Genomic DNA, 24,712 nt, shown 5'->3' with positions numbered 1-24,712 from the left:
ATCATCACACCTTTTATGGGAGGAAACCAGACCAAGACATCAGGCAGGCTGAGCTAAGGAGCCTTCACTGATTAAAATGGAACCATATCTGTTTCATCAGGTGATTCATCAAAGGGATTTTGAGAACAATTGTTTGAGTAAACACAGGGATGGGGGAGTAGTTATGTAGCTACTTGTTTTGTAGCTAATAGCTGTAGCCGCTACAGTTTTATGTAGCTAAAAGCTGTAGCACCTACAAATTTTTGTGTAGCTATAGTGAAAATTTTCACTACAATTGTCACTACAGGCTTCAGGCGATCCACGCAAAATCTGACCCACACAATGCGGTCGTTAACTGGGCCTGTGGCAACTGTGTAATCCTGACTGAGCCGCGGACAGTTCAGTTTGAGCAAACGGTCACGCGCTGCCCCCACGCGCTGATCACCCCTTACTAGCAGGCTTAGCTCAGGGGTCACAACCAAAATGTTAAGAAGAGGCATTTTGTCCTTTCAACAGAAATGAAACCACCTTGGGAGCCACAATATTTTATGTCCGTTTTGCCATCTTGGCTGTAAATATGTCTCAGTATGTGCTGATGTGCCAGCATAGGATAAAAATATTCTATAAACGAAAAACGCAGACTTAGTGTGTAGGTCAGCTGTAGCCGATTTTCTCGAGTTTCTTGTAAAACGTCTCTCAACGTTTGACTTTTTATGAGGCTGAAGTCACTTGTCATTCGCCAGCTTCTTCTTCGAATTTTTCCGTTGCACCTTAAATGGTGCCTGAGGCGTCAGAATGTACTGCTGCGCCATTTAAGGTGGAACGGGACAATTTGAACGAGAAGCTGGCGAAAGAGAAGCAACTTCAGTCACTTGACTTTTTGCAGATTAAATGTATCAGGAAACCAGCTGAGAGCTTATAAATGCAAATAAGTCCATTTGTCTCCAAATTATCAATGTTCGTCTTAAATCTTTATCTTTGCCATTTCGTTAGCTAGTAGCGAGGCGAAGTTGTCTGCGTTGCCGTGTGTCCAGCAGTCTGCGCGTCAGTCTTCAGTGTTAAAGGTTGGTGAATTAGCAGTTAGGGGTTAACTCCAGCGTTCTGCTGTGGAGCCACAGCAGCTCTGCAGCAGTGGAGAGTTTATTCAGGCCTGATTCTCACCCCAAACAGCGCCAGGGTCACTGATGAGGATTATGAGGCTTAAGTGTTGCTGAAGTTTAAAGGGACACTGAATGTCATGGCTGTATATCTTGCTGAAATGTTTAGATTGGAGCAGTTTTATTTCAACAGTTGTCAATGCTTTGCACTAAATCGTTTGGTTTGTATTCAGTTGTTTTTGTTGATTTTTGTTAGGAAAACCTGGAATGATTGACTTTGACTTTACTTAGTCTAAAAGTTTGTTGGATATCACGCCTTTGGTTGTGTAAGTTTGACTGTTGGTTACACTTAAACTCACTTTTTATATATTTGCAGCTTTTCAATTGTATGTCTCTATCTGGCACAGGATTAACTGCAGTGTCTTGTTTACAGTTGGGCTTGTTTGGTGTGTCAGGTGGAGATAAACATTTTGACAATCACGCTTTGAAAGTAGCTAAAAATAGTGCACTACTTTTTCTGGAAAAGTAGCTAAATTGGGAACAAATTTTGGGAAAGTACCTACAAAGTAGCGAGCTACTAATTTTTCAGTAGCTATCCCAACCCTGAGTAAACATTCCCAAATATCAACAAATATTCAAAGCCTGTACAGTGGTTTTCAGGCCAGCCCTACACAGTTAAAAATGATGGTTCCTCAAAGGTTCCTTAGTAAAGAAAATGAATCATGAACAAGAGCCCTTTGTATGATTAAAGTGTCCTTTTCATTGTGACATGGTTGTTCAGATTGATGGAGAATATGTTGATGGCTCCATAGAGAATCTTTTTGAAAAGGTTTCTATATAGCAACAAAAAGGGTTTTTCTACTGCTATAAGCTTGATATTGAACCCTTTAATCATGGGTTCTTTGAGTGTTCATGGTTCTATATAGAACAGTTTTCTTAACCCTTGAAGAACCAGCATTTTTAAGAGTGTAGGAGATTCAAGTCCACACTACTTTCAAAACAGCTCTTCATATCATCTTTCTGTTTCAGTACAAGTGATGACGAATTCATTTACCTGCACTCGCTTTCTTCAGTTGTTCCAGTTCCCTCTTCATGGCTGAGAGCGCAACTGCTTGTGCTTGGGGGGAAAAAAAAAGCAAAGCCTTTTAAGATCCTCAATATCTGGCTGCATGTCGTCCTCAGAAAGTAATCATTCCTTCAAATAAATGATTTTCAGTGTTAGGTTAGAGTGACACTTCTTTCTTAAAGGGATAGTTCAACGAAAAATTACATTTACTCCACCTGTGGTCATTCAGCCAAGACACAGTGTCCAAATTGTGCTTCTTTAGTTTCGCACTGAAGCTAGGATGCTAACGTTGCTAAAAAACACTAGGATCAATAGTCACCCAAATCTTTTCTGTAAATACATCCCCAAAACTTCTCTCAACCTGCTCAAATCACTTTCAGGTCTTCATTAAGGTAGCGCAGTTCTGTTGATGTGATTTAGGACCCAGTTTGAAGTGACTTCAAATTAAAACCATGTGTTTTTTTTTGTTTGTTTGTTTTGCTGAACTACTCCTTTAAGAACATGTAGAGCAGCCAATGTTTTTGACCAGAAAGCTGTTAATAACTTGTAAGTTATGTGGAAGATCTCTTACCTTTATTCTCTTTTCGTCAAACTCTCCATCTGTCTCCTCAAACCTGTTTTGATTAAAATAGCCAAAATATAAGAGATTACAATTTCACTTTAAAATGGTTGTAATGTTATTTTTTATTTGACTCCAAGTCAGTTCATCCCATTGGGTCCCTGCTATCACAAAATAACTACTAACGAAGATGAAGAGCCCCAACAGTGTCTTTACTGTATCAAGTCTTCTACAGAATGCAGCACAAATCAAACATCAGAATTTAATTTTATGATTAATTCTGCGTTTGCCGTCATGTAAAGACTGTATTCATGCGTATTATCAGATTTAACAGAACCAACAAGAACCAAGAAAAAAAGCATTAAAATCATTTCACTCTCCAAAGTTGGTGTGTTGTACTGGAAAGTGAGAGATTTAGGTATTTTAGTCACCTGAGTTGTCTTTCTCCATGTTGCTCACTTTGAGCTCAGTCAAAATGAGTCCTTGCTGAAAGACCAGATCTTTAAGCTGCTTCAGTTCAGCAGAGCAAGCCAGTGACTTCACTGAAACCTCGGTGTCCTGCAGGCTGTGTTGCAACAGCATCATCAGAGCAACAATGACAACAGCAGTTCTCTCCATCAGCATGGTTACTCGTTTTCTTCTCTCTCAGTGTCTGACTGTTTCTTACTGATACAGGTCTGAGATGCACACACCAACAGAGCAGCTGTATAAGGAGATGATGGAGGGGCGGCATCAGGGGTGGGGCCACGGGGCACTGGCTCCAGTGAGTTCTGATTGGGCTCTTTAAAAAAAAAAAAAAAAAAACACCAAATCCTTTCTTGGTCTGAAGTGAACCCTAACCCAACCCTAACCCACTCAGAACTATGGCAAGGTTCAGCTATGTGGATGAGCCATCCAAAAGGGGAGGGGGGAGGGGGCCTTTAGGGGGGGACACATATGCGAACTCTTTTGTGAAGCCATCACCCACATTTGTCAGTTACCAGAGAGAGGAGAAAAGTTAGCCAAAGTCATGTTTAAATGTATCATTCCACCTTAAATGGATCTGCTGTTACATTGTACTGCTGCTGCTTTTAAGTTTGGATGGAAATTTTTAATAGAGGTTGAGGAATAGGAAGTCAACATCATGCTCATGGAGAAAAATGAGTCTCAGCAGCTACGTCTCCCCAGAGTCTAATCGGGTGAAACAAACTCACTCGGTAGGGATGTTAATAGACACCATTGTCCGCATCATTGTTCGGTTGTAGAGTTCATCTCTATTTGGTGGTAGAGTTCATCTCTGTTCGGTTGTAGAGTCTAACTCTTTTCGAATGTAGAGTGCACCTTTTTTAGGTTGTAGAGTACACCTCTATTTGAATGTAGAGTGCACCTTTTTTAGGTTGTAAAGTGCACCTCTTTTCGGTTGTAGAGTACATCTCTATTCGGTTGTAGAGTACACATCTATGAGGTTGTAGAGTACACCTCTATGAGGTTGTAGAGTACACCTCTATTCGGTTGTAGAGTCCACCTCTATTCAGTTGTAGAGTGCACCTCTATTCGGTTGTAGAGTACACATCTATTCGAATGTAGAGTGCACCTCTATTCGGTTGTAGAGTCCACCTCTATTCGGTTGTAGAGTCCACTCTATTCGGTTGTAAAGTACACCTCTATTCGGTTGTAGAGTCCAACTCTATTCGGTTGTAGAGTTAATCTCTATTCGGTTGTAGAGTTCATCTCTATTCAGTCATCTCTATTCAGTTGTAGAGTGCACCTCTATTCAGAAGTAGAGTCTAACTATTTGATTGTACAGTTCACCTCTATTCAGAAATAGAGTCTAACTCTATTTAACTGTAGAGTGCACCTCTATTCACCTCTATGTGAACTCCACAGTTTGCTAGGAATGACTGACATTCAAAAACACTCTTAGGCTCACAAGATCTTAGAAACACAAGATCAAGATTGTAAATGAACGCATAAGGCTCGGTTTATTTAATATATAAAAGCCATACAGCATACATTTTCATATACCTTTATATAGATTACACTTTTGTTTCTATTCTTTGTTATTTATTTTGTGTTAAAGTCTTAAGCCAGTCCCTTCATCAAAAGATACCATCACAAAAAATAAAATTCCAAAATAAATGTTGATCTATATATATATATTTATATATATATATATATATATATATATATATATATATATCTGAACTAATGCATAACAGTTTATGTCTGTTTGATATATAAACAATTACAGATGTGCTATGACTCCTTTATGGTTACTTTTTTAAAAGAATTTGACTAAGTGGCAGATTAAAAAAAACAAATAGTAAAACTCACAGGGCTTCCAAATGAACTTTTATAATAGTCTACTCTGAACTTCCCCACTTCTGTACAACTCCTATTGTTATCCTGTTCAGACAAATCACTAGATATGAGAAACATTTCTATTTATATTTTGAATTTCAAGGGACTTTTATGTGGAAAATATAAAGATGAGAGAGGGAGAAGAGGAGGGACGGGCATCAGCTGAAGTGAGAGAACAGGATGGAGACTCACAGGATGACAGAGAGCAGGATCCAGGTGAGAAAGTCAACAGATCAAGTCAAGACAAGATAACCACAAAGCCAAGAAGGAAGAGGTAGTATTAAAGGGGAACCCCCCAAAACTTGTACATACTTAATTAATTATTGAACTATTTATTAAATAAAAAAAAGCACACATTAAACACACGTCATAAAAGTCTGTCTGTACCAAACCCCCAGCTAACGGGAGCTACTTATACAGTTAATGAGACAAAATTCAGCCTAATGTACCTGCTGACTTCTTAATAATGTTAGCTACATGATGCTATACCATCAATATGCTGGTTTACAGTCAATTTTCTCATGCAGGTTGTAGTATGTTATTAGTAAGTAACACAAAATATTTCTCATTTAATCACTAATATCACCAACTATACAGCCTAAAGCCTAAACTGAGCAGCGACTGGAAACAGACTAAAGCATGCTGATTTAGCTAATGACAGTACTAGAAGTCCAAGTGAAGAATTAATCATGGGGTTTACATTTTGCAAACATTATCTGTTAATTACTCTCATAAATTCTCAGGTTTTTCTCCGAGCTGCAAACCTGAACATCTCAAGAAGTCAAAGTTACTCTGGTAGTCAGGGCTGCGTAGCGTCTCGTACTGAGATAAACAGAGACAGCCGTTAAGTCTATGGCTATACCACAGCTGCTTATATCTCATAAAACCTTTTCGAAACTTCTGATGACCTAACGCCAGTTATGAACATGGCAGGCACTAGCAATCCATAGCGTCTTGAATCCAAGATGGCGGCACGGTAACACTGGGTCCGACTAACGGTGCTATTTCTGTTTTATTAGTTTAAGTTTCGTGTTCTTTCCGACACAAGTACATGGAAGCCACCACAACTTTTGTTCACCACTGCCAGACCCTGCTACAGATAAGGAAACAGACAGAAACCAACCTTAAAGACCTGCTGCAGAAGCTTCGTGAGCTCAGTTTGCTAGGAGAACAAAGCTTGCCGGGGCCTACTCGCACCCGGCAGTCCTCGGTGCATCCTGATGAGGGAAGGCGCCAAAAGCGCTGCGCGAGGAGGCAGAAACGTGGGAAGAACGCTGGGGTCCGTGTTAGGCTAAAAGCTAACCCTAGTCAACCGGCTATACTTAGACAATAAACTGGACTACATCAGGCTGCAGTGGACTACCCAGCGAGAGTTCAGGGACTGCTGCATTTTTGAGTTTGTGATTGTTAGATGTAGACCATTTTACCTACTGCGGGAATTCCCCTCCGTGTTCATAGCAGCGGTTTATATCCCCCCCAGCACGAACGCCAAGGAGGCAGTGTGTGAACTGTATGGAGCCGTCAGCAAACTGCAGAACAAGCAACCGGACTTACTGTTTATTGTCGCTGGTAATCACACAGATCTCAGGTCAGCGCTCCCAAAATTACACCAACACATGAGCTTTGCAACGAGAGGGACGAACACGCTGAATTTTGTTTACACTAACATTTCCGAGGCATATGGGGCAAACCCTGCCCCCGGCTCGGCTACTCAGACCACATTTCTGTAATGCTGATAAACACAGACAGACCACTTGTCAGATGCTTCAAATCAGTCCAGAAGCAGGTGAAAACCTGGTCAGCAGGAACCATCTCTTGAATATACAGCATCGGTGACTGGCTATATCTGTGAATGCATTGATGTTACAGAACCGTTAACACGCGGCACGTGGGGAAGGGGAATTAGGCTCCTGCGACAGTGATGCCTCCCTGCTAGATGCACTGAATGATTTCTATGCATGGTTTGAAGCACAGAATAACATGGCAGCAGGAAATACCACCCAACCCAACCAATTACTGTGCCTGTCCACTGCTGAAGTGAGGAAAACTCTGTGCAAAGTTAACCCACAGAAGGCTGCTGGACCAGACAACATTCCTGACTGAGTGCTCAGGGAATGTGCAGACCAGCTAGCGGGACATCTTTAACATCTCGCTAAGCAGCGTCATTGTTCTAGCATGCTTCAAGGCCACCACCATTGCCCCCGTGCCGAAGAAATCGCCAGTGTCTTGCCTCAATGAATATCGTCCCATTGAACTCACACCCATCATCATGAAGTGCTTCGAGAGGCTCGTAATGAGGCACATCAAGACCCAGCTGTCTCCTTCACTAGACCCTCTGCAGTTCGCATATCGATCCAACCGCTCTACAAATGACACCATAGCCACCACTCTTCATCTGGCCCTCACTCATCTTGAGAAAAAGGACACTTTGTGTCAGAATGCTGTTCACAGACTTCAGTTCAACGTTCAACTCCAGCATTCCTCGGCATCTCGTTGGAAAGCTGAGCCTGCTGGGCCTGAACACCTCCCTCTGTAATTGTATCCAGGGCTTTCTTACTACAATTAGTCAGGATTGGTAACAACATCTCCAGCACCACCATGCTGAGCACCAGTGCCCCTCAGGGCACTCGCTGTTCACAGCTCAAACCACATCATCAAGTTCACTGATGACGGACTGTAAGAATGATGAGTCAGCATACAGAGAGGAGGTGCAGCAGCTAACGGACTGGTGCAGAACCAACAACCTGTCTCAATGTGGACAAAACTAAGCAGATGGTTGTTGACTTCAGGAGAGCCCAGAGTGACCACTCTCCGCTCACCATTAACAACTCCCCTGTGGAGATCGTTGCAAGCACCAAGTTTCATCTTCCTTCTTCCTAGCGGAGAACCTCACCTGGACCCTGAACACCAGCTTCATAACCAATAGAGCCCAGCAGCATCTTTATTTCCTGCGGAAGTTAAGGAAAGCTCATCTCCCACCCACCATCCTTACCATCTTCTACAGAGGCACTAGAGAGAGCATCCTGAGCAGCTGTATTACGGCCTGGTTTGGCAATTGCACCATCTCTGGCTGCAAGACCCTCGAGCAAATAGTGTGGACAGTGGAAAAGATCATCATGGTCTCTCTCCCCTCCATCACGGACATTTACACCACACGCTGCATCCGAAAAGGCACTAGCATTGTGACCGACCCCACACACCCCTCACACAAACAGTTCTCTCTTCGGCCATCTGGAAGAAGGTACCGCAGCATTCGGGCTTGTGGAAACAGTTTCTTTCCACAAGCCATCAGATTCCTAATCTCCCACATACTGAATTGAAGGACACCCACACAGACCCACACACACACATATACATGACAATATGAGACTGACTCACTCCCCACTTCTCGCAGTTCCAAATTATGTCTGGAGTAAATATGATTACTGCATTTCACTAAAATACTTCATTTGATATGACTGCAGATCTAACTACCTGCATTTTGCACATTTTATTTCCACAACAATATCTGACTTGTATTTTTTGCACATTTTGCTTCACTTTAACAATGTTAGCTGCTAGAATTACTGCATCAACCAAACACTGTATACCATTGCTGTTCTGGCTGCAACCTCAGTGACTGCTATGCTTATATAAGCTAGGCTATGTGCTAATCTGTTAATGTCATAGTGTGTACCATCCTCCTCTGCACAGCTCCACATACTCTCAGCACCGTGTGCTGCCTGTGCTCTGTTCTGTATTCATTGTAAGTCTTTCGTGTTTATTTATTGTACTGTATTGTCTGCACTGTGTTTATTGTGTTGTCTTGCACTTGTGTTCCTGTGTTGGTCCTGGAGGAATGTTGTTTCATTTCGCTTTGACTTGTATAGAGCTGAAATTATTCAATCTAGTTTTTTCAGGCACTTAAAACGTCTCCAAATTTTCTCTTATATAATTCCACATATGCAAGAGAATGAGGGTAATTACATTGGTATGAACTGTTGCCTCTCTAAAAAGACTTTTCTGATTTGTAATTACGACATTATCAGAGTGTGTCCACTGCATCTGAACAGGAATCACCAACTTTGCTCACGTTTAGCTGGCTGTAGTAGCGTGCCTGTGTTGTGACATGTTAACCAAAGTTCTGGCTTTAATGGGCCAGTATTTTACACAGCACATCTCAATCTGCAGTTTCACTACCTACATTACGACTGCACAGGAACACTTATTGTAAAGTGGAAATTTATACAGTCACTGTGAAGTATGTCGAATTTTTCGGTGAACGATTGTACAATTACAATTGATTGTGTAGTGAGAGAACAGAACAGGATAGCGAGAGAACACACAGGATCACGGTGAGCTGTAGGAAATCTGGTCACACCAAGAAGAACAGAAGACTGATTTGACTGCAGAGGAACATAATGCAACTCCCAGATGAGCATCCCTGTTTGCAGATGTCTACATGTGAGCAGTAAGGCAAACAGAATTTAGATTTTGGGCCTCTGCCATGGCTTTCTCTTTTTCCTATGCATATATTTTCACCACCACAATCTTCAGTGTCTTCCTGGTAGGCATAATGTAATGTGGGTTAAGCTTATTAACAAAAGCCCTGAAGCCCTCGTCCTCAACAATGGAGAAAGACGGTGCATCTTTGACAGTCATGTTGAACGGCGCTTCATCCGCTGAGTGCTTTGAGCGCACGTTGACTTTGAACAATCGCCAAGAAAAATGTTCAACATTTTACTTTGTGCAAATTCTGCCACATCATTGAATAAGATGTATGTTAAACTCTGAGGGAAAACCCACTGAAAAAAACCCAGCATGTTGTTATAGTCAAATACAGTTCGGTTTTGTATGCTTTCTTGTGTTTGCACGTCAATCCAATTATGGACACATGAGTATTTGAATTTAATACTCAGCAATAAATGAGTGGAATAAAAACACTTTCTAGAACTTTAGTGGTCCGCAAGAAAAATTCAAGTGGTTCTGCAAAAACAAAACTATTTTTTATTTAGTTACTGTCTTTGTGAAAAATAGGTCCCGTTTATTCAAAGCACAGTATCATGATCACAAAAACCAGAACCTCTGGCGACGATGGCAGGTACTACACCTATATATATAATTTATATGAATTAAAATTCATATTATTAATATATGAATTAATATTCATTTGTAATATAGAATTACACTACTAATCTGTCTCTTTTTCTGCTTCAAGATTTGATCTCTGCTTTTGAAGTATGATGTATGCTAAACAGTATAGAAACATAATGACATCATAATCACATTGGTCTTGGCAGATATTCCCTTTAAAAAAATATCATTTTGATTTAATAAATGGTGCCATAAATTATCAGTCATTAAGAAACTAGTAGATTATTATCAAGTTGTTGTTTGTTAGGGCCTGTTATTATAAAGTGTCACCAAAATTTCAATCTCTGTCATACCAATTATTTGAAAACTGGAAGTTGGTAAAAACTACCATATTAGAATCATATTGTTAATTTATCTGAAAACAAATTGTTTTATATTATTGAAAACAATAACTATTAACTTCTGAATAGAGATTCCAAATTTTAAAAAATGCCAGTGTATTTGAGGACAGATGTCCTCAGACCAGTCCTATGGGACCTCAGGTCAGTCCACATTTTGATGGCCGTAGCCTCCAACATGTCTGATCCAGGCAGTCAGAGCTTTACAGCATGTGAATAGTATGTTTGGCACTGACAACGGACAAAAATGTGAACTGGCCTGAAGCTCCGTCCTAAAATACTCTGAGCTAGAAATCCATGATTAACAGAAAACTCTAAGAAAGCCTCCAGATGAGTGTGGAGAGATCTGTGAGTGTACCATACACATTCTGACCACCTCCTTGTTTCTACTCTCATTGTCCATTTTATCAGCTCCACTTACTATATAGGTGCACTTTGTAGTTCTACAGTTACAGACTGTAGTCCATCTGTTTCTCTGCATACTTTGTTAGCCCCCTTTTACCCTGTTCTTCAGTGGTCAGGACCCCCATGGACCCTCACAGAGCAGGTACTATTTGGGTGGTGGGTCATTCTCAGCACTGCAGTAACACTGACGTGGTGGTGGTGTGTTAGTGTGTGTTGTGCTGGTCTGAGTGGATCAGACACAGCAGTGCTGCTGGAGTTTTTAAACACCTCAGTGTCACTGCTGGACTGAGAATAGCCCACCAACCAAAAGCATCCAGCCAACAGCGTCCTGTGGGCAGCGTCCTGTGACCACTGATGAAGGACTAGAGGATGACCGACACAACTGTGTAGCAGCAGATGAGCTATCGTCTCTGACTTTACATCTACAAGGTGGACTGACAAGGTAGGAGTGTCTAATAGAGTGGACAGTGAGTGGACGCAGTGTTTAAAAACTCCAGCGGCGCTGCTGTGTCTGATCCACTCATACCGGTGCAACACACACTAACACACCACCACGTCAGTGTTACTGCAGTGCTGAGAATGACCCACCACCCAAATAGTACCTGCTCTGTGAGGGTCCATGGGGGTCCTGACCACTGAAGAACAGGGTAAAAGGGGGCTAACAAAGTATGCAGAGAAACAGATGGACTACAGTCTGTAACTGTAGAACTACAAAGTGCACCTATATAGTAAGTGGAGCTGATAAAATGGACAATGAGCGTAGAAACAAGGAGGTGGTCATAATGTTACGCCTGACCGGTGTAGCTCTCACACAGGATAAAGGAGGAAGCCAGTAAAAGTGGTTGAGTTATTTGAATTGTCAAAAAGTTTGTAGGTTGCCGAAAGGCTGGTGTAAACTACATCTCCCACCTCCAGCTCCAGAGCGATGCCGTTGTTTATGAACTCATGGAAGCCGTGGGTGTTATATGCACCAGTATGTATGAGTGTTTGGTGATTCTTATGTAAATTAACAGCCATCGCATTGGAGCTCAGATAGCCAAGAGCTGTGAACCTGAAATAGTAGATTCCCTTCACTGGAGCCGTGAAAACTCCTACAAAACAAAACAAAAAATCTCATTAACTTCATTAATAATGCCCATTAAACTTATTAGTCTGAGAAATAAGTTGTTTTTAATGGGGAAAATGCTGCTGATTTTTAATTACTGCTATATGTACCTGTGGCTGAGTTGTAAGCTTGGCCAACATTTGTGAAGACTTTGCTGAAGACCAGCTTAGTCTGAACAGCGAAGGGTCCCACTGTTCCAGAATCAGTCAGAGCAGCTGAAAAAGCCACCTTTGGTCTCTCTGAAACCACAGAGTTAATGAGTAACTGTCCACTGGGTGCCCGTTAATAGTGAAGACAAATAAAAGACAGAAATGTATCTGACGCTTTGTTTTGAGTGTCTTTTGTAGATGAAATAAACACCCAACAGACTCTCAGTAACATCAACGGCATATCAGTGATGTGGCAGCCGTGAATAATTCAGTAGATTATTAAGAGACTTAATGAACTGTGTAAATAAAATGTTTAAATCTGCTGAGTTCGGCTGTTTTCTGTTTATTTGGAGGCTCCACGTTCAGATCTGTAGATGTTGATCTGAGAGGAACTGAACATTAACAGGTTTAATACAGACCATCAACATCCTCAACCAGCTGATACAGACACACTGACACTGTCCTGTCCCTGGAGCTTCACTGGATTAGGGTTTGATTAAGGTTAAGGTTAGGATTAGGGTCAGGGTTAGTGTGCGGATTAAGTTTTGGGTTGAGGTTAAGGTTAGGGTTAGGATTAGGTTTTGGGTTGAGGTAAAGGTTAGTGTTAGGATCAGGGCCAGGGTGAGGGTTAGGATTAGGTTTTGGGTTGAGGTTAAGGTTCGAGTTAGGATTAGGTTTTGGGTTGAGGTAAAGGTTAGTGTTAGGATCAGGGCCAGGGTGAGGGTTAGGATTAGGTTTTGGGTTAAGGTTAAGGTTAGGATTAGGGCCAGGGTGAGGGTTAGGATTAGGTTTTGGGTTGAGGTTAAGGTTAGGATTAGGGCCGGGGTGAGGGTTAGGATTAGGTTTTGGGTTGAGGTAAAGGTTAGGATTAGGATCAGGGTTAGGATTAGGGCCGGGGTGAGGGTTAGGATTAGGTTTTGGGTTGAGGTTAAGGTTAGGATTAGGGCCGGGGTGAGGGTTAGGATTAGGTTTTGGGTTGAGGTAAAGGTTAGGATTAGGATCAGGGTTAGGATCAGGGCCAGGGTGAGGGTTAGGATTAGGTTTTGGGTTGAGGTTAAGGTTAGGATTAGGATTAGGGCCAGGGTGAGGGTTAGGATTAGGTTTTGGGTTGAGGTTAAGGTTAGGATTAGGGCCAGGGTGAAGGTTTGGATTAGGTTTTGGGTTGAGGTTGGTAAGGTTAGGTTTTGTGTAATGGGAGTAACATATTTACAACACATCTACTTAATGTAAGTAATCTATCAACAGAACATGTACAAGATATTTGCTTCAGTGTATTCAGATGCTGCACTACTGCTACTTCACTGATATGTTGATGTGTTACTGAGACTTTGTTAAGAGTTTATTAATCATCTACAAAGGACCACTCCTTAAATAAAGTGCTATGAATACATTCAAGGTAAATCCATCTTACTTGCATTCAGCTGTTATGAGTCAAAATGGTGTTGCTTTAAAATTAGAATATTGAATTGTGTCTGATTTTAGAAATACACTACAGAAATAAAACATTTAAGTTGAACATAACTCATTATTAAAATACTACCCATGGTTCCCAAGTTAAAGAGGAATTCCACTATTTTTTTTTTTTTAATTTCTGTATAATTCAGTGGTTGTGATATAAAGCCATTCAGAGTGGTCTGATGTGAAATGGTTCATTTGCATGAACATACAGATTCATATGTCTTTACAGTGGTGGTGATAGGAACCAGGGGTCGCCACGATGACAACACCAACATAGACATTTTATTTACCATCCAAAACCACCAGTGAACCTACACAAGTCTTATATGGAATGTTGATGATGGTGAAATACTGGGAAATCTGAAAAATATGGGGACTACTTCGCCTTCCAATGCCCTGCCTACCCCCCTCCACCATGAATGGTTTAAGACAAATGATTAACAAGACATTCCAGGCCAAAACTTTACCACTAAACTATTATATAACAGTGTCTCAGGCCTTAGACAGTGAATTCAAAACCATTTTCTTTTATAACTTTCTGTGAGGGAGCTTTTAGAGGTGGACGTCTGGTTCCTATCACCACCACTGTGAACAGTTCTGACTCGGTAAGTTTCTCTAAAACAGAGCGTTTCACACCAAACCAGTCTGAATGACTCTGTTTACATCTCAACCACTTAATTATGTGGAACTTTTGAAAAGTTGGTGGTGTTTTCTTTGAGATCTTGTAGACCTGTCTTGACACATTAATTCCACCTCGTGTTCTTTTGTTGATCTTGTTTACTAAATGCTGTGGCTTCTGTTTTACCTGCATTCTTCTTCTTCAGGTTCTCCACCTCTTGCTCACTGACCGCAAGTCTGGATTTCAAAGTAGAGAGCTCGGTTTCTTGTGCTGTAGCAGGGAAATAGCAGTGCAAACTACTAGTCATTAAAAAAGCACTTTTTTTAAACATCTGCTTCACATCAAACTACGGAGCCCCGGAGGGGACGGAGGTCAAAAAAAAAAATTAATAATAATTTTCCTTTATTTATCGTCACAATTTCTTAAATCGCTCCCTCGTTTTCTTTTAAACGTGCGCACATTTTCTTTACTTTGTGGGTACGTTTTTGTTTATTCGTGATCACGATTTTCTAATTCGTACTCTCACTATCTTTTAAACGTCGTCATGATTTATTTTTAACTGAACACACATTGTTTATGTTTTTGATTTGTGTGCAAAATCAATGTAGTAGATACAGGTCGTGTTTTTTGTCTGGTGCAGAAGTAAATAACAGCTCCCTGAGACGGTCTGACGGGTTTTGATGAGTTAGATTGATAAGATAAGATAATGGACAGAGATGCTCATCAGGTCTGATTTTGAATTGGGGGTTATGAAACTGCAGCTCCTCTTCACAGCAAACGGCCCTCAGATTCATCAGTGCAGCTGCAGTTTGGTGGTGAAATGAAGGACGACAATAAACTACAACCACAATCTTCACTAAACTGCACTGAAATGATCATATTTAACAGAGACAGAGACGCTTAGCGCTGTTTCTGCTCCCGCAACAAGCTGTGGTGTTAGAGACCATCACACAATTACAGGACGAAATGATAAGCGTTAGAGACCATCACACAATTACAGGATGAAATCATCAGCGTTAGAGACCATCACACACTTACAGGACGAAATGATCAGCGTCATGACAAAAAAAAACGAACCCACAAAGTAAAGAAAACGTGCGCATAATTAAAAGAAAACGAGGGAAATCGTGACCACGATTAAGAGAAAACGTGCGTATGAACTACAAAACGTTCCCTCAAATTAATTTTTTTTTTTTTTTACCTCTGTCCCCTTCGGGGCTCCGTATAAAACCACAAAACACTGCACAAAAACATAACTACATAACTAGTGCAAAATCCTTGTTCTTATTTGTTTTAGCTATTTACTTTCAAGATCCACTCAGACCGTCTCGGGTGGGTACTAGGAACACGAAGTAAAAAGTACATGGAGCTGAAACAGACACTATTCTCAAAGCATTCACACCTGCATTCTCCTGCTGCATCTTCACCAATTCCGTCTTCAGCTCCTCTAATGTGGTTCCTTGCTGATTAACCAGGTCTTTCAGACTCTTCAGTTCGGCAGAGATGTCTCGTTGGATAAATAGGCTGGACAAACTTTCAGTCTCCTGTGGCTGAGTGTCCCCAAAACTGTCCTGCAAGAGCCACAAGAGCAGCAGAGAAACGACAGCTCTAGTCATTTTTGTCGAAAATCAAACGGTCCTTCAGGCTGAGTGTCTCTCTCTGTGCAGTGCTTATTATTTGCCGTACCAAAGTTCAGTGTTGATGGACTTTTGTTTTTTTGCACCTGGTTTGTTTGCTAAAGTCTGCACCAAAGTTAGATTTTTTGTGACATTGTACATTTTTCATTTGGTTTGTTTGGTTTTATGTTGCAACAACTAAAGTGAACTAAATACATAAATACATAAAATTGGTCATAAGTGTGGTTGGGAGATAATCTATTTTCATGTTTGCCTTTATTATTATCTTTATTATTATCTTTTAACTTTCAAAACCCAGATCAATCCCTTATATACACATTCTTGATGTACACCGATCAGGCATACATTATGACCACCTCCTTGTTTCTATGCTCATTGTCCATTTTATCAGCTCCACTTACTATATAGGTGCACTTTGTAGTTCTACAGTTACAGACTGTAGTCCATCTGTTTCTCTGCATACTTTGTTAGCCCCCTTTTACCTTGTTCTTCAGTGGTCAGGACCCCCATGGACCCTCACAGAGCAGGTACTATTTGGGTGGTGGATCATTCTCAGCACTGCAGTAACACTGATGATGTGGTGGTGTGTTAGTGTGTGGTACGCACAGCAGTGCTGCTATAAAATGAATTCTGCTGCACTGAAAGATCCCAAGGGCACAGTGGCCTCCATAAGTCTTAAACAGAAGAAGTTTGGAACAACCAGGACTCTTCCTAGAGATGGCCACCCCACCAAGCTAAGTAATCAGGGGAAAAGAGCCTTGGTAAGAGAGGTGAGCAAAAACCTGATGGTCACTCTGGCTGAGCTCCAAAGATCCTGTATGCAGATGGGAGAAATTTCCAGAAGGTCAACCATCACTGCAGCACTCCACCAGTCTGGGCTTTATGGCAGAGTGGCCAAACAGAAGCCTCTCTTCAGGAAAAGACACATGGAAGCTGCCTGGAGTTTGCAAAAAAAAACACCTAAAGAACTCTGAGACTGTGAGAAACAAGATTCTCTGGTCTGATGAAACCAAGAGTGAACTTTTTGGCTTCAATTCTAAGCATCATGTCTGGAGGAAACCAGGTACTGCTCATCACCTGCCCAGTACTATCCCTACAGTGAAGCATGGTGGTGGCAGCATCATGCTGTGGTGTTGCTTTTTAGCAACTGGGACAGGGAGACTGGTCAGGGTCGAGGGAAAGCTGAATGCAGCAAAATAAAGAGATATTCATAATGAAAACCTGATCCAGAGCGCTCAGGGCCTTCAAACAAGAGAAATGACCCTAAACACACAGCCAAGACAACACAGGATTGGCAGTTAGGGACAACTCTGTGAATATTCTTGAGTGGCCCAAGAAAAACCCTGATTTGAACCCAGTCAAACATCTCTGGGGAGACCTGAAAATGACTGTCCACTGACAGTCCCTATCCAACATGACAGAGCTTGAGAGGATCTGCAGAGAAGAATGGCAGAAAATCCCCAAATCCAGGTGTGTAAACCTTGTGGCATCAAACCCAAGAAGACAGGAGGCTGTAATAGCTGCTAAAGGTGCTTCAACTAAGTACTGAGTAAAGGGTCTGAATACTTATGTCAATGCAATATTTGGTTTTTCCTTTTCAAAAAATTCCCATTCCCATTATGGTAACACAGAGGCTCTTGGCATCTACATGCATCACAATAAAACCAATAAAAATAACCATTTCTTGATCTCCATTTCTTTATTATGCAATTGTCAACTTGAATTTAAGCCATCAGATTTCTGATGCTTGGCTAAAAGTATGTTCTGCATTCCATACGCCAAAATCAAACACTTTTCTTCATGATCATATTACTCCTTGTCCATAATTATTAGCAAAGTAGCTCATGCTTCAAAAGCAATGTGTGACAGAACGAACAAACTAGTTTCCCTAGTTAAATCTATTTCCTTTCATATTTCCCCCTTATTTCAGTCCCGTTCTGTCCCTGCTCTAGTCTTACAGTAGTTCATACACTTTCTCTCTCACCATTTTATCAGCTAATGCTGCTGTTTATTTCTACTGCACTCTCAGTCTTTGCTAGCTTGGTACATAATATCACCTTTTACAGTTAAAGTTTGCTACTGGAATTTACATCTTGATACTAGCAGCAGGTGTAGAACATACATGACTTACATGAACTGCAGTACTTCCTGGTCTGGGAAAAGGCCCAAGCTTGGTCTGAGCTGTCCTTAAATAATGCCTGGGCAAAATTTAGACATGCTCTGTAGAACCCTGTTGGAGTGATCCATTTTGGAGGGGGGGGTTCATGGGGTTCATAAAGTTTGAAATGTCTTCATTTGATCTTGTTCATTTTGTGTGTTTTAGCTTATGATTGAAGGATCCATTGTGAACCAGCTTTTCTTGAATTTTGTATTTATTTCACCAGTTATTATTGCTGGTTATAATTGTTTGTGCATAAGTGCATGACTATTTAAGGAGCAGTGCATTTCTGTAGAGAATGATGGTTGGTTGATTGTTGAGCCAATGTACTTGCAGGAGAACTGTTTCTTCCCCAAAGTTTCTAATATATTCTGTAAATAATTGTTTTGTTTATTTGTTTAATTTTCTTTTTTCTTAACATTTTGTTATTTTCTCGACACCTTTCACTAAATAAACACCCTTGCACTGAATGTGCTCTTGCTTCCGACAAACTCTTATCCAGACCATATCCTCTGAGACCTATCGTCAGTGATTCAGGGGGAGGTTCATACCGGCAGGAGAGACACCAAAAGAGACCTATCATCGCCTGAAAGGCCTCTATCGATGCTGGGTGAAACCAGAATTACACAGTAAGGAAGAGATCGGGGAGCTCATCATCCTGGAGCAGTTCCTGCGGGTGCTACCAACAGATGTCCGCACCTGGGTCCAGGAGCATGAGCCTGCAAATGGACTGATCGTAGCACAGTTGGCACAGCAGTGTCTGAATGCTCGATGAGGATCGCCGTGGTCCTCACCAGCACCACCGAAGGAACCAAGACTTGTTGAGGGTAATATCAGCTCCTATCCGGAACAAGGCCCACCTAAGGACACGCGAGACGGACAAAAAGCAAAAGGTACCTTGATTTGCTTTTATTGTCGGCAGCAAGGACACAAGGCGTCTACATGCCCTCTTAAGAAGCCCAAGCTGTCTAGCTACTGTTATGTGCCAAGGGAAGGGGACGTGTTCTTACAGGACAGAGGGGAAGCAGTGACAGGTGATGCCAGAGAAATACAGAACAGCAGTTTGGGAAACTCTACTGACATTTTGGTAGTGGTTAATGGACAACCTTTACAAGCCATGTTAGATACTGGAAGTGCTGTGACTTTGATAAAGGGGATTTTTTGCCACCTAGCATGGTTAACCATTCTGAACTGACAGCAATACAGTGTGTACATGGTGATGTAAAATACTATCCCACAGCAGATGTAACTCTTGGGGTTTCTGACAGTGTGTTTCTTTTGTGGGTGGGAGTGGTTAATGACTTGCCCAAAGACATGGCGATAGGCAGGGACTTACCAGTCTTGACTGAATTGTTGGGAGAAGCCCAGTCCACTGTTAACTTATCATGTCCTGTCTTAACACGCTCCCAAACCAAAGCTGGTATCGAGCCACTACCTTCTGTGTCTGACAGCCTGTTTGAAGGGGGGAAGAAAGGTCCAAAAAAGTCATGTCAGAAATGGCGCCTTGAGAAAGCTTTAGGATCACCCATACATCCACCACAAACCACACTTCTCACCACTAGTCAATGGCAGGTCCCCACAAACATAGACATTCTCCAGCGAGAAGATCCTTCCCTTGTCCACTTGTATGAACAGCCGGGGCAGGGGAATAGCAATGGGTCACTTAGTTGTAAAGACCGATATGTTCTTGAGAACAACATTCTTTATTTGGCAGATTCACCTGAGAACCGTTTGGTTGTTCCCACTAGCCGTAGATCTTTAGTCCTACATCTTGCACACACTATTCCATGGGCGGGTCATCTAGGACAAAATAAAACCTACCTCAGGGTTAGCTGTTGCTTCTTCTGGCCTTCTATGTATTCTGATGTCCAGAAATACTGTAGTTCATGCCCTGATTGCCAGAAAACCCGACAGATTCGACATTCTGCTAAAGCACCTCTGCAGCCCTTGCCCATTATTTCCACCCCCTTCAGACGTGTGGCTATGGATATCGTAGGCCCTCTTGAGAAGAGCAGCTCGGGGTTTAGGTACATATTGGTTGTCTGTGATTATGCCACACGCTTTCCAGAGGCCTTTCCTCTACGCTCCATCACCACCCCTAAGATAACTGCTGCCTTTGTACAACTCTTTTCCAGAGTGGGGTTTCCTGATGAAATCCTTACTGACCAAGGCTCAAATTTCACTTCTCATCTCATGTCCCAATTTCACCAGCATCTGGGAATCACTGGCCTTCATACCACACCCTATCACCCACAAACTGATGGCCTTGTTGAAAGGTTCAATCAAACCTTAAAATCCATGTTGAGAAAGTTTGTGTCAGACACTGGAAAGGATTGGGACAAGTGGTTGCCCTTCCTACTTTTTGCTTATCGGGAGGTACCGCAAGCTTCAACTGGGTTTTCCCCATTTGAGCTTCTTTATGGATGGTCTGTTCAGGGACCCCTTGATCTCTTGCACCACCAGTGGGAGGAAAAGACTGAAGTTGATAAGGAGAAAGGCATTGTCAACTTTGTATTGCAGATGAGAGATCGCTTAGAGTCTTACAGAGAGCAGGCCCGTCTTCACCTGGAGAAAGCCCAGCGCAACCAGAAATCCTGGTATGACCAGAAAGCTCATCGACATGAATTTAAACCTGGTCAGAAGATCCTTTTACTGCTTCCTACCTCCACCAACAAGCTTCTGGCAAAGTGGCAGGGGCCTTTTGAGGTCCTGAAGAAGCAAGGGCCGGTGACCTATGAAGTGCTTCATCCTGAAAAAGAAAAAAAATCACAGACATACCATGTGAACCTCATGAGAGAATGGAAGGAGCAAAAAGAACCAAACCTTGTTCTGTTCGTCCAGCAACTGGAAGAGGATGGTGGAGATGTGATGGAGCAACTGCCCTCATGGAAGTCTTCATGCAATCCTAAACTGAACCATTTGGCCCCTCAGCAACAAATCAGTTTAACCCAGGTATTCAACCATTATCCCTCCATTTTCCAAACTAAACCTGGGTGCACAAACCTGGCACAGCATACGATCCATCTTAAAGATGCCAGACACAATGAGTCTCTGTAAATAGTCAAATGTTAAAACAGGTCAATTGTGCAGACAGAATTCCCTTGTTTGATGCAGATCATCATAAAAATGCCCTCGAGCAGTGAACTAAACAAGTTCACTTGGAAGCAGACCTCCCCTGAATTTTGACAGGTTGTGGATAAGTTGTTTGGTGCACATCCAAGTAAAGTTGGAAATGTTCATACCTGTCAAAACAGATTGTTCTGCACCAAACAGGGTAGGTTTGAAATCACCCCAGTGATTAAACTAAGAGAAGCATGGACAAACATAACAGCGAAACTTATTTGCTTTGACACAAAGGTACAGACTGTGCTTTGCATTGCTGAGTGGATCATGTAAATCACTGTTGTCGGAAGAAAACCTCGTATCTCCAAAATGATAACTTTACAGGAGAAAAACCTACTTTACTTTTAATGTAAGGCAATAGAACCAGAATTTTTTCCAAGTCATTTTGTGCCGTTTCTGTTCGTCCATTCATCATGAAATTTACAATGTAAATGGAGATTTATCCAAACTGTAAAACAACAAAAAGTGGAGATACGAGGTTTTCTTCTGACAGTGGTGAAATGCTAGTCCCTTCAGTTGCATTAAAATCTGTTTGGTTTCCACACTGCATCACGACCCTATTCTCTTTAGCACCTACTCACTAAATTTCCCCATCTTGTTCTCTAATTTCCTACCTTAGAAATGGCACAGGGCCAAACTCCACTGTCCCTACGTGAAGCAAAGAACATGAGATTGTAACCTAAGCCAATGCATGCATTTAACCTAAGATACTGGCCAGAAAACTCACCTGAGGAGACCCAAACATTTTGCTTTTTCTCTGTACCACGACCTTGAAGCAGCACCTTTCAACGGTTCTCAGCCAGCCTCAACGCTTGGTTGGTCATCATGTGCACATGCTCTGCTTCCAGAAAACAACTAGATAGTGTTCCATAGCCAGCGTCTCACTATGGTTCAGACCTGAAATATCAGTCATTGTCCCTACACTAGAGCCAATGACAACCAGGTGTAAAGAGAAATTAAAAGAAGGAAGTGTGACTTTACATGCAAAGGTGGTGTCGCTTTGATTTAGCACTGTCACATTATCCAGGTACTTTATACACTGATTTTTCCTAATGATGATGATGAGTGTAAGCTTGGAGAGCCTGAGAACAGCTTTGGCATCACCACGTCATTGACCCATTCATCTGTTTACTTAACACCTTTTAAATACTTCCTTACAAAAACAACACGAAATGGAAAATAGATTTTGACTTATCGATTTAATGTTGTCTGTAGTTTTATTTAGACTGTGTCATTTTGGACATGCAAGAAACACAAATTCTTCAACAGAAAAAAGAAAGAACTTGTTCAATTGTCTGATAAAGCAAGTCCCCTGTGTTTACATTAAGGTTCTTACTTCTTTCTTTATACTAAAGTCCCAATATCTGTCATTTTACTCACATTTTGAAAAGTGTACAATTGCACTGACATTTATTTACATAAGCATAACATATTAAAAGTCTGCAATTGATGGTTTTTCAGCACAGTAGTGAAATAAACATTCATCTTCAGTCAAGTAAATAATGAAGTTCCTGTATTAGAAGTGGTTCTACAGTAGAGGAGTACTTCTGTTTTGTTACTCTCTAACCAAGGAACTTTCAGTGAGTAATGAGAGTACAGTTTTTTTACAGTTTTTATTTTACAGTTGAGACCCACTTGGAGATTTACTACAAACCAAAATACAATCTGCTGAAGAGCGCCCTCTAGCATCTGGCCCCAGAAGACATTTCATAGAAGCAATTCTTTGGTAATGTTTCTGTCATATAAGTGAAAGTCCCTTTACCCAAAATGATAAAGCAGGTTAAATGATTTCACAGCTGGTTAATCAGCACTGAATATTGATAACTGATTAAGTAGTTAATCAAAGCAGTAAAAGCGACAGTAAGACAAGCCTCCTAGTAATTTTATCACTAGGCCTTTCCATCTTTCACATGGGGAAGAGGAGGAAGCCACTAAAACTAGTGCGGAAGAGCGAATCATCCCAGACCGCGTAGTTTGCTGGCAGGCGGGTGTACCCCTGATCTCCCGCCACCAGAACCAGAGTGACTCCACTCAAGACATGCTTAGCATAGCCGTCAGTGCTGTTTTCACCCAAATGCAGCAGATACTGCCCGTTTTGTACAGATTCAGTCCTAGATTTTAGCTGTTGTTGTTATACACGGCAGCTGTGAAGTGAACATAGTAGACCCCTCTGAATGGAGCTGTAAAGATCCCTGCAGCGAGAGAGACACACAGGTTAAGGCAGCATGTTCCAGAGCCTCTCAATCTCAGTGGTTGTAAATTGTGCAGAATGTTTCTCGCCTATTAAACACACTAAACGAATCAGTCAGTGTGTTTGATTACTCCCTTATATTGTTTGCGTTCATTTTGTAACTGTACCTGTAGATGAGTTGCAGGCATTTCCAATGTTTGTTAGGACATTTTTGTAGACCAGAGTAGTCTCAGCATTCTTTGGGCCTCTCAGTCCTGCAGGCAGGCCTAAAGCAGCTGAGAAGGCCACCTTCTCTATAATACAAGAGCACAAACAGTTAAAACCCCTAAAAAAAGCCAAGTGTCTGAACCAGTGTAATTCATTGCTGCCCAAACTGGAATCATCTATGGATCAAGCAGAGTGTTCACAAAAGGGAAAATATATATGCAAAAGTCTGGGCACCCTTATCAAAATTACATTTCACTAATGTTGAAAGAAAACCTCATATCTCCAAAATGATAATTTTACAGGCAAAAGTAAAAACCTACTTTACTTTTAATGTACGTCAATGGAAACAGACTTTTTTCAAAGGAAATTTTGGGTCATTTCTTTTAGTCTATTCATCATGAAATTTACACACAATGAAAAGGCCAACAGGTATTTGCAAATTATTGCAAAAACTGAAAAACGTCAAAAATGGAGATACAAGGTTTTCGTACGACAGCGATATTTTGTTGAGTTCTGAAGTGAAAAGAAGTTAAGATACCCTCTGCAGCAAAAAGAAAGAAAATACAATTAAAAACACTAAAGCAGAAGAGAGGCTGGCTTCTGTGTTGTACAACAGGATAATGATCCCAAACACACCTCAGAATCCACCATGAACTACTTTAAGAAAGACTTTGCTGCAGAGATTGTGTTTACATCTTTACACCTCAAAAACCAAATACAATACGGAACTTTATGTGTAAACTACTTTCAGAACAGCTCTTGTTCGATTTTGACAAAACTGATAGTAGCTGAGTAAGCATGAATTTGCATTTACCTGCACTCTCGTTCTTCAGTGTTTTCAGATCGCTCTTCACGGCTGAGAGTGCTCTTGCTTGTGCCATGCCTTATTAAGAAGTGGAAACAAGATCCTAATGCATGGCCATGACTTAGTAAGGTGTGGGAATGAGATCATGCCTTACTAAGTTGTGGCCACGCATTAGGATGTCGTTCCTACGCTGGTTCTCTGAGGGTTCTTTAGTAAAGAAAATGAACCATGAACAAGAGGCCTTTGCATGATTAAAGGGTCCCTTGCACTGTGATAGGCTTCTTTAGTTTGATGGAGAATATGCTGTAAATGGTTCTATATAGCACCAAAAAGGGTTCTTCTA

General features: G+C 41.4%; 2 protein-coding genes and 1 long non-coding RNA gene across 3 annotated transcripts in view; all 3 read right to left on the bottom strand.

Moving 5' to 3' along the window:
• LOC118814441 (complement C1q-like protein 2) overlaps positions 1-24,712 on the bottom strand; it is a 40,801-nt gene that overhangs the window by 3,569 nt on the left and 12,520 nt on the right. The window contains exon 3 of the mRNA XM_036580052.1: positions 2,131-2,193. Coding sequence (XP_036435945.1) covers positions 2,131-2,193 — 63 coding nt within the window. The remainder of the gene's footprint in view (positions 1-2,130; positions 2,194-24,712) is intronic.
• Positions 11,626-15,924, bottom strand: LOC118814442 (complement C1q-like protein 4). Its single transcript, XM_036580054.1, has 4 exons — positions 15,651-15,924; positions 14,435-14,518; positions 12,133-12,261; positions 11,626-12,008 (listed from the first exon to the last, which is right to left on the bottom strand). Exons 1-4 carry the CDS (start codon positions 15,862-15,864, stop codon positions 11,725-11,727), a joined length of 711 nt encoding a protein of 236 aa, XP_036435947.1. The 5' UTR covers positions 15,865-15,924; the 3' UTR covers positions 11,626-11,724.
• LOC118814443 lies at positions 22,913-24,441 on the bottom strand. Its single transcript, XR_005007722.1, has 3 exons — positions 24,379-24,441; positions 23,525-23,650; positions 22,913-23,358 (listed from the first exon to the last, which is right to left on the bottom strand). It is a non-coding gene; the product is annotated as an uncharacterized LOC118814443 (long non-coding RNA).

Source organism: Colossoma macropomum, unplaced genomic scaffold (genome assembly GCF_904425465.1).
Source record: "Colossoma macropomum unplaced genomic scaffold, Colossoma_macropomum, whole genome shotgun sequence".
NCBI lineage: Eukaryota > Metazoa > Chordata > Actinopteri > Characiformes > Serrasalmidae > Colossoma > Colossoma macropomum.
This window is presented reverse-complemented; position numbering and strand designations above follow the sequence as displayed.

Bases quoted from the DNA above. Each gene is read 5' to 3' on its own strand.
- LOC118814442 (XM_036580054.1), bottom strand. From the start codon at position 15,864: ATGACTAGAGCTGTCGTTTCTCTGCTGCTCTTGTGGCTCTTGCAGGAC. The intron at 14,519-15,650 runs GTGTGAATGCTT...TCCCTGCTACAG, and splicing joins GATGCAGCAGGAGAATGCAG to CACAAGAAACCGAGCTCTCT. The intron at 12,009-12,132 runs GTACATATAGCA...TTTGTTTTGTAG, and splicing joins AGCTTACAACTCAGCCACAG to GAGTTTTCACGGCTCCAGTG.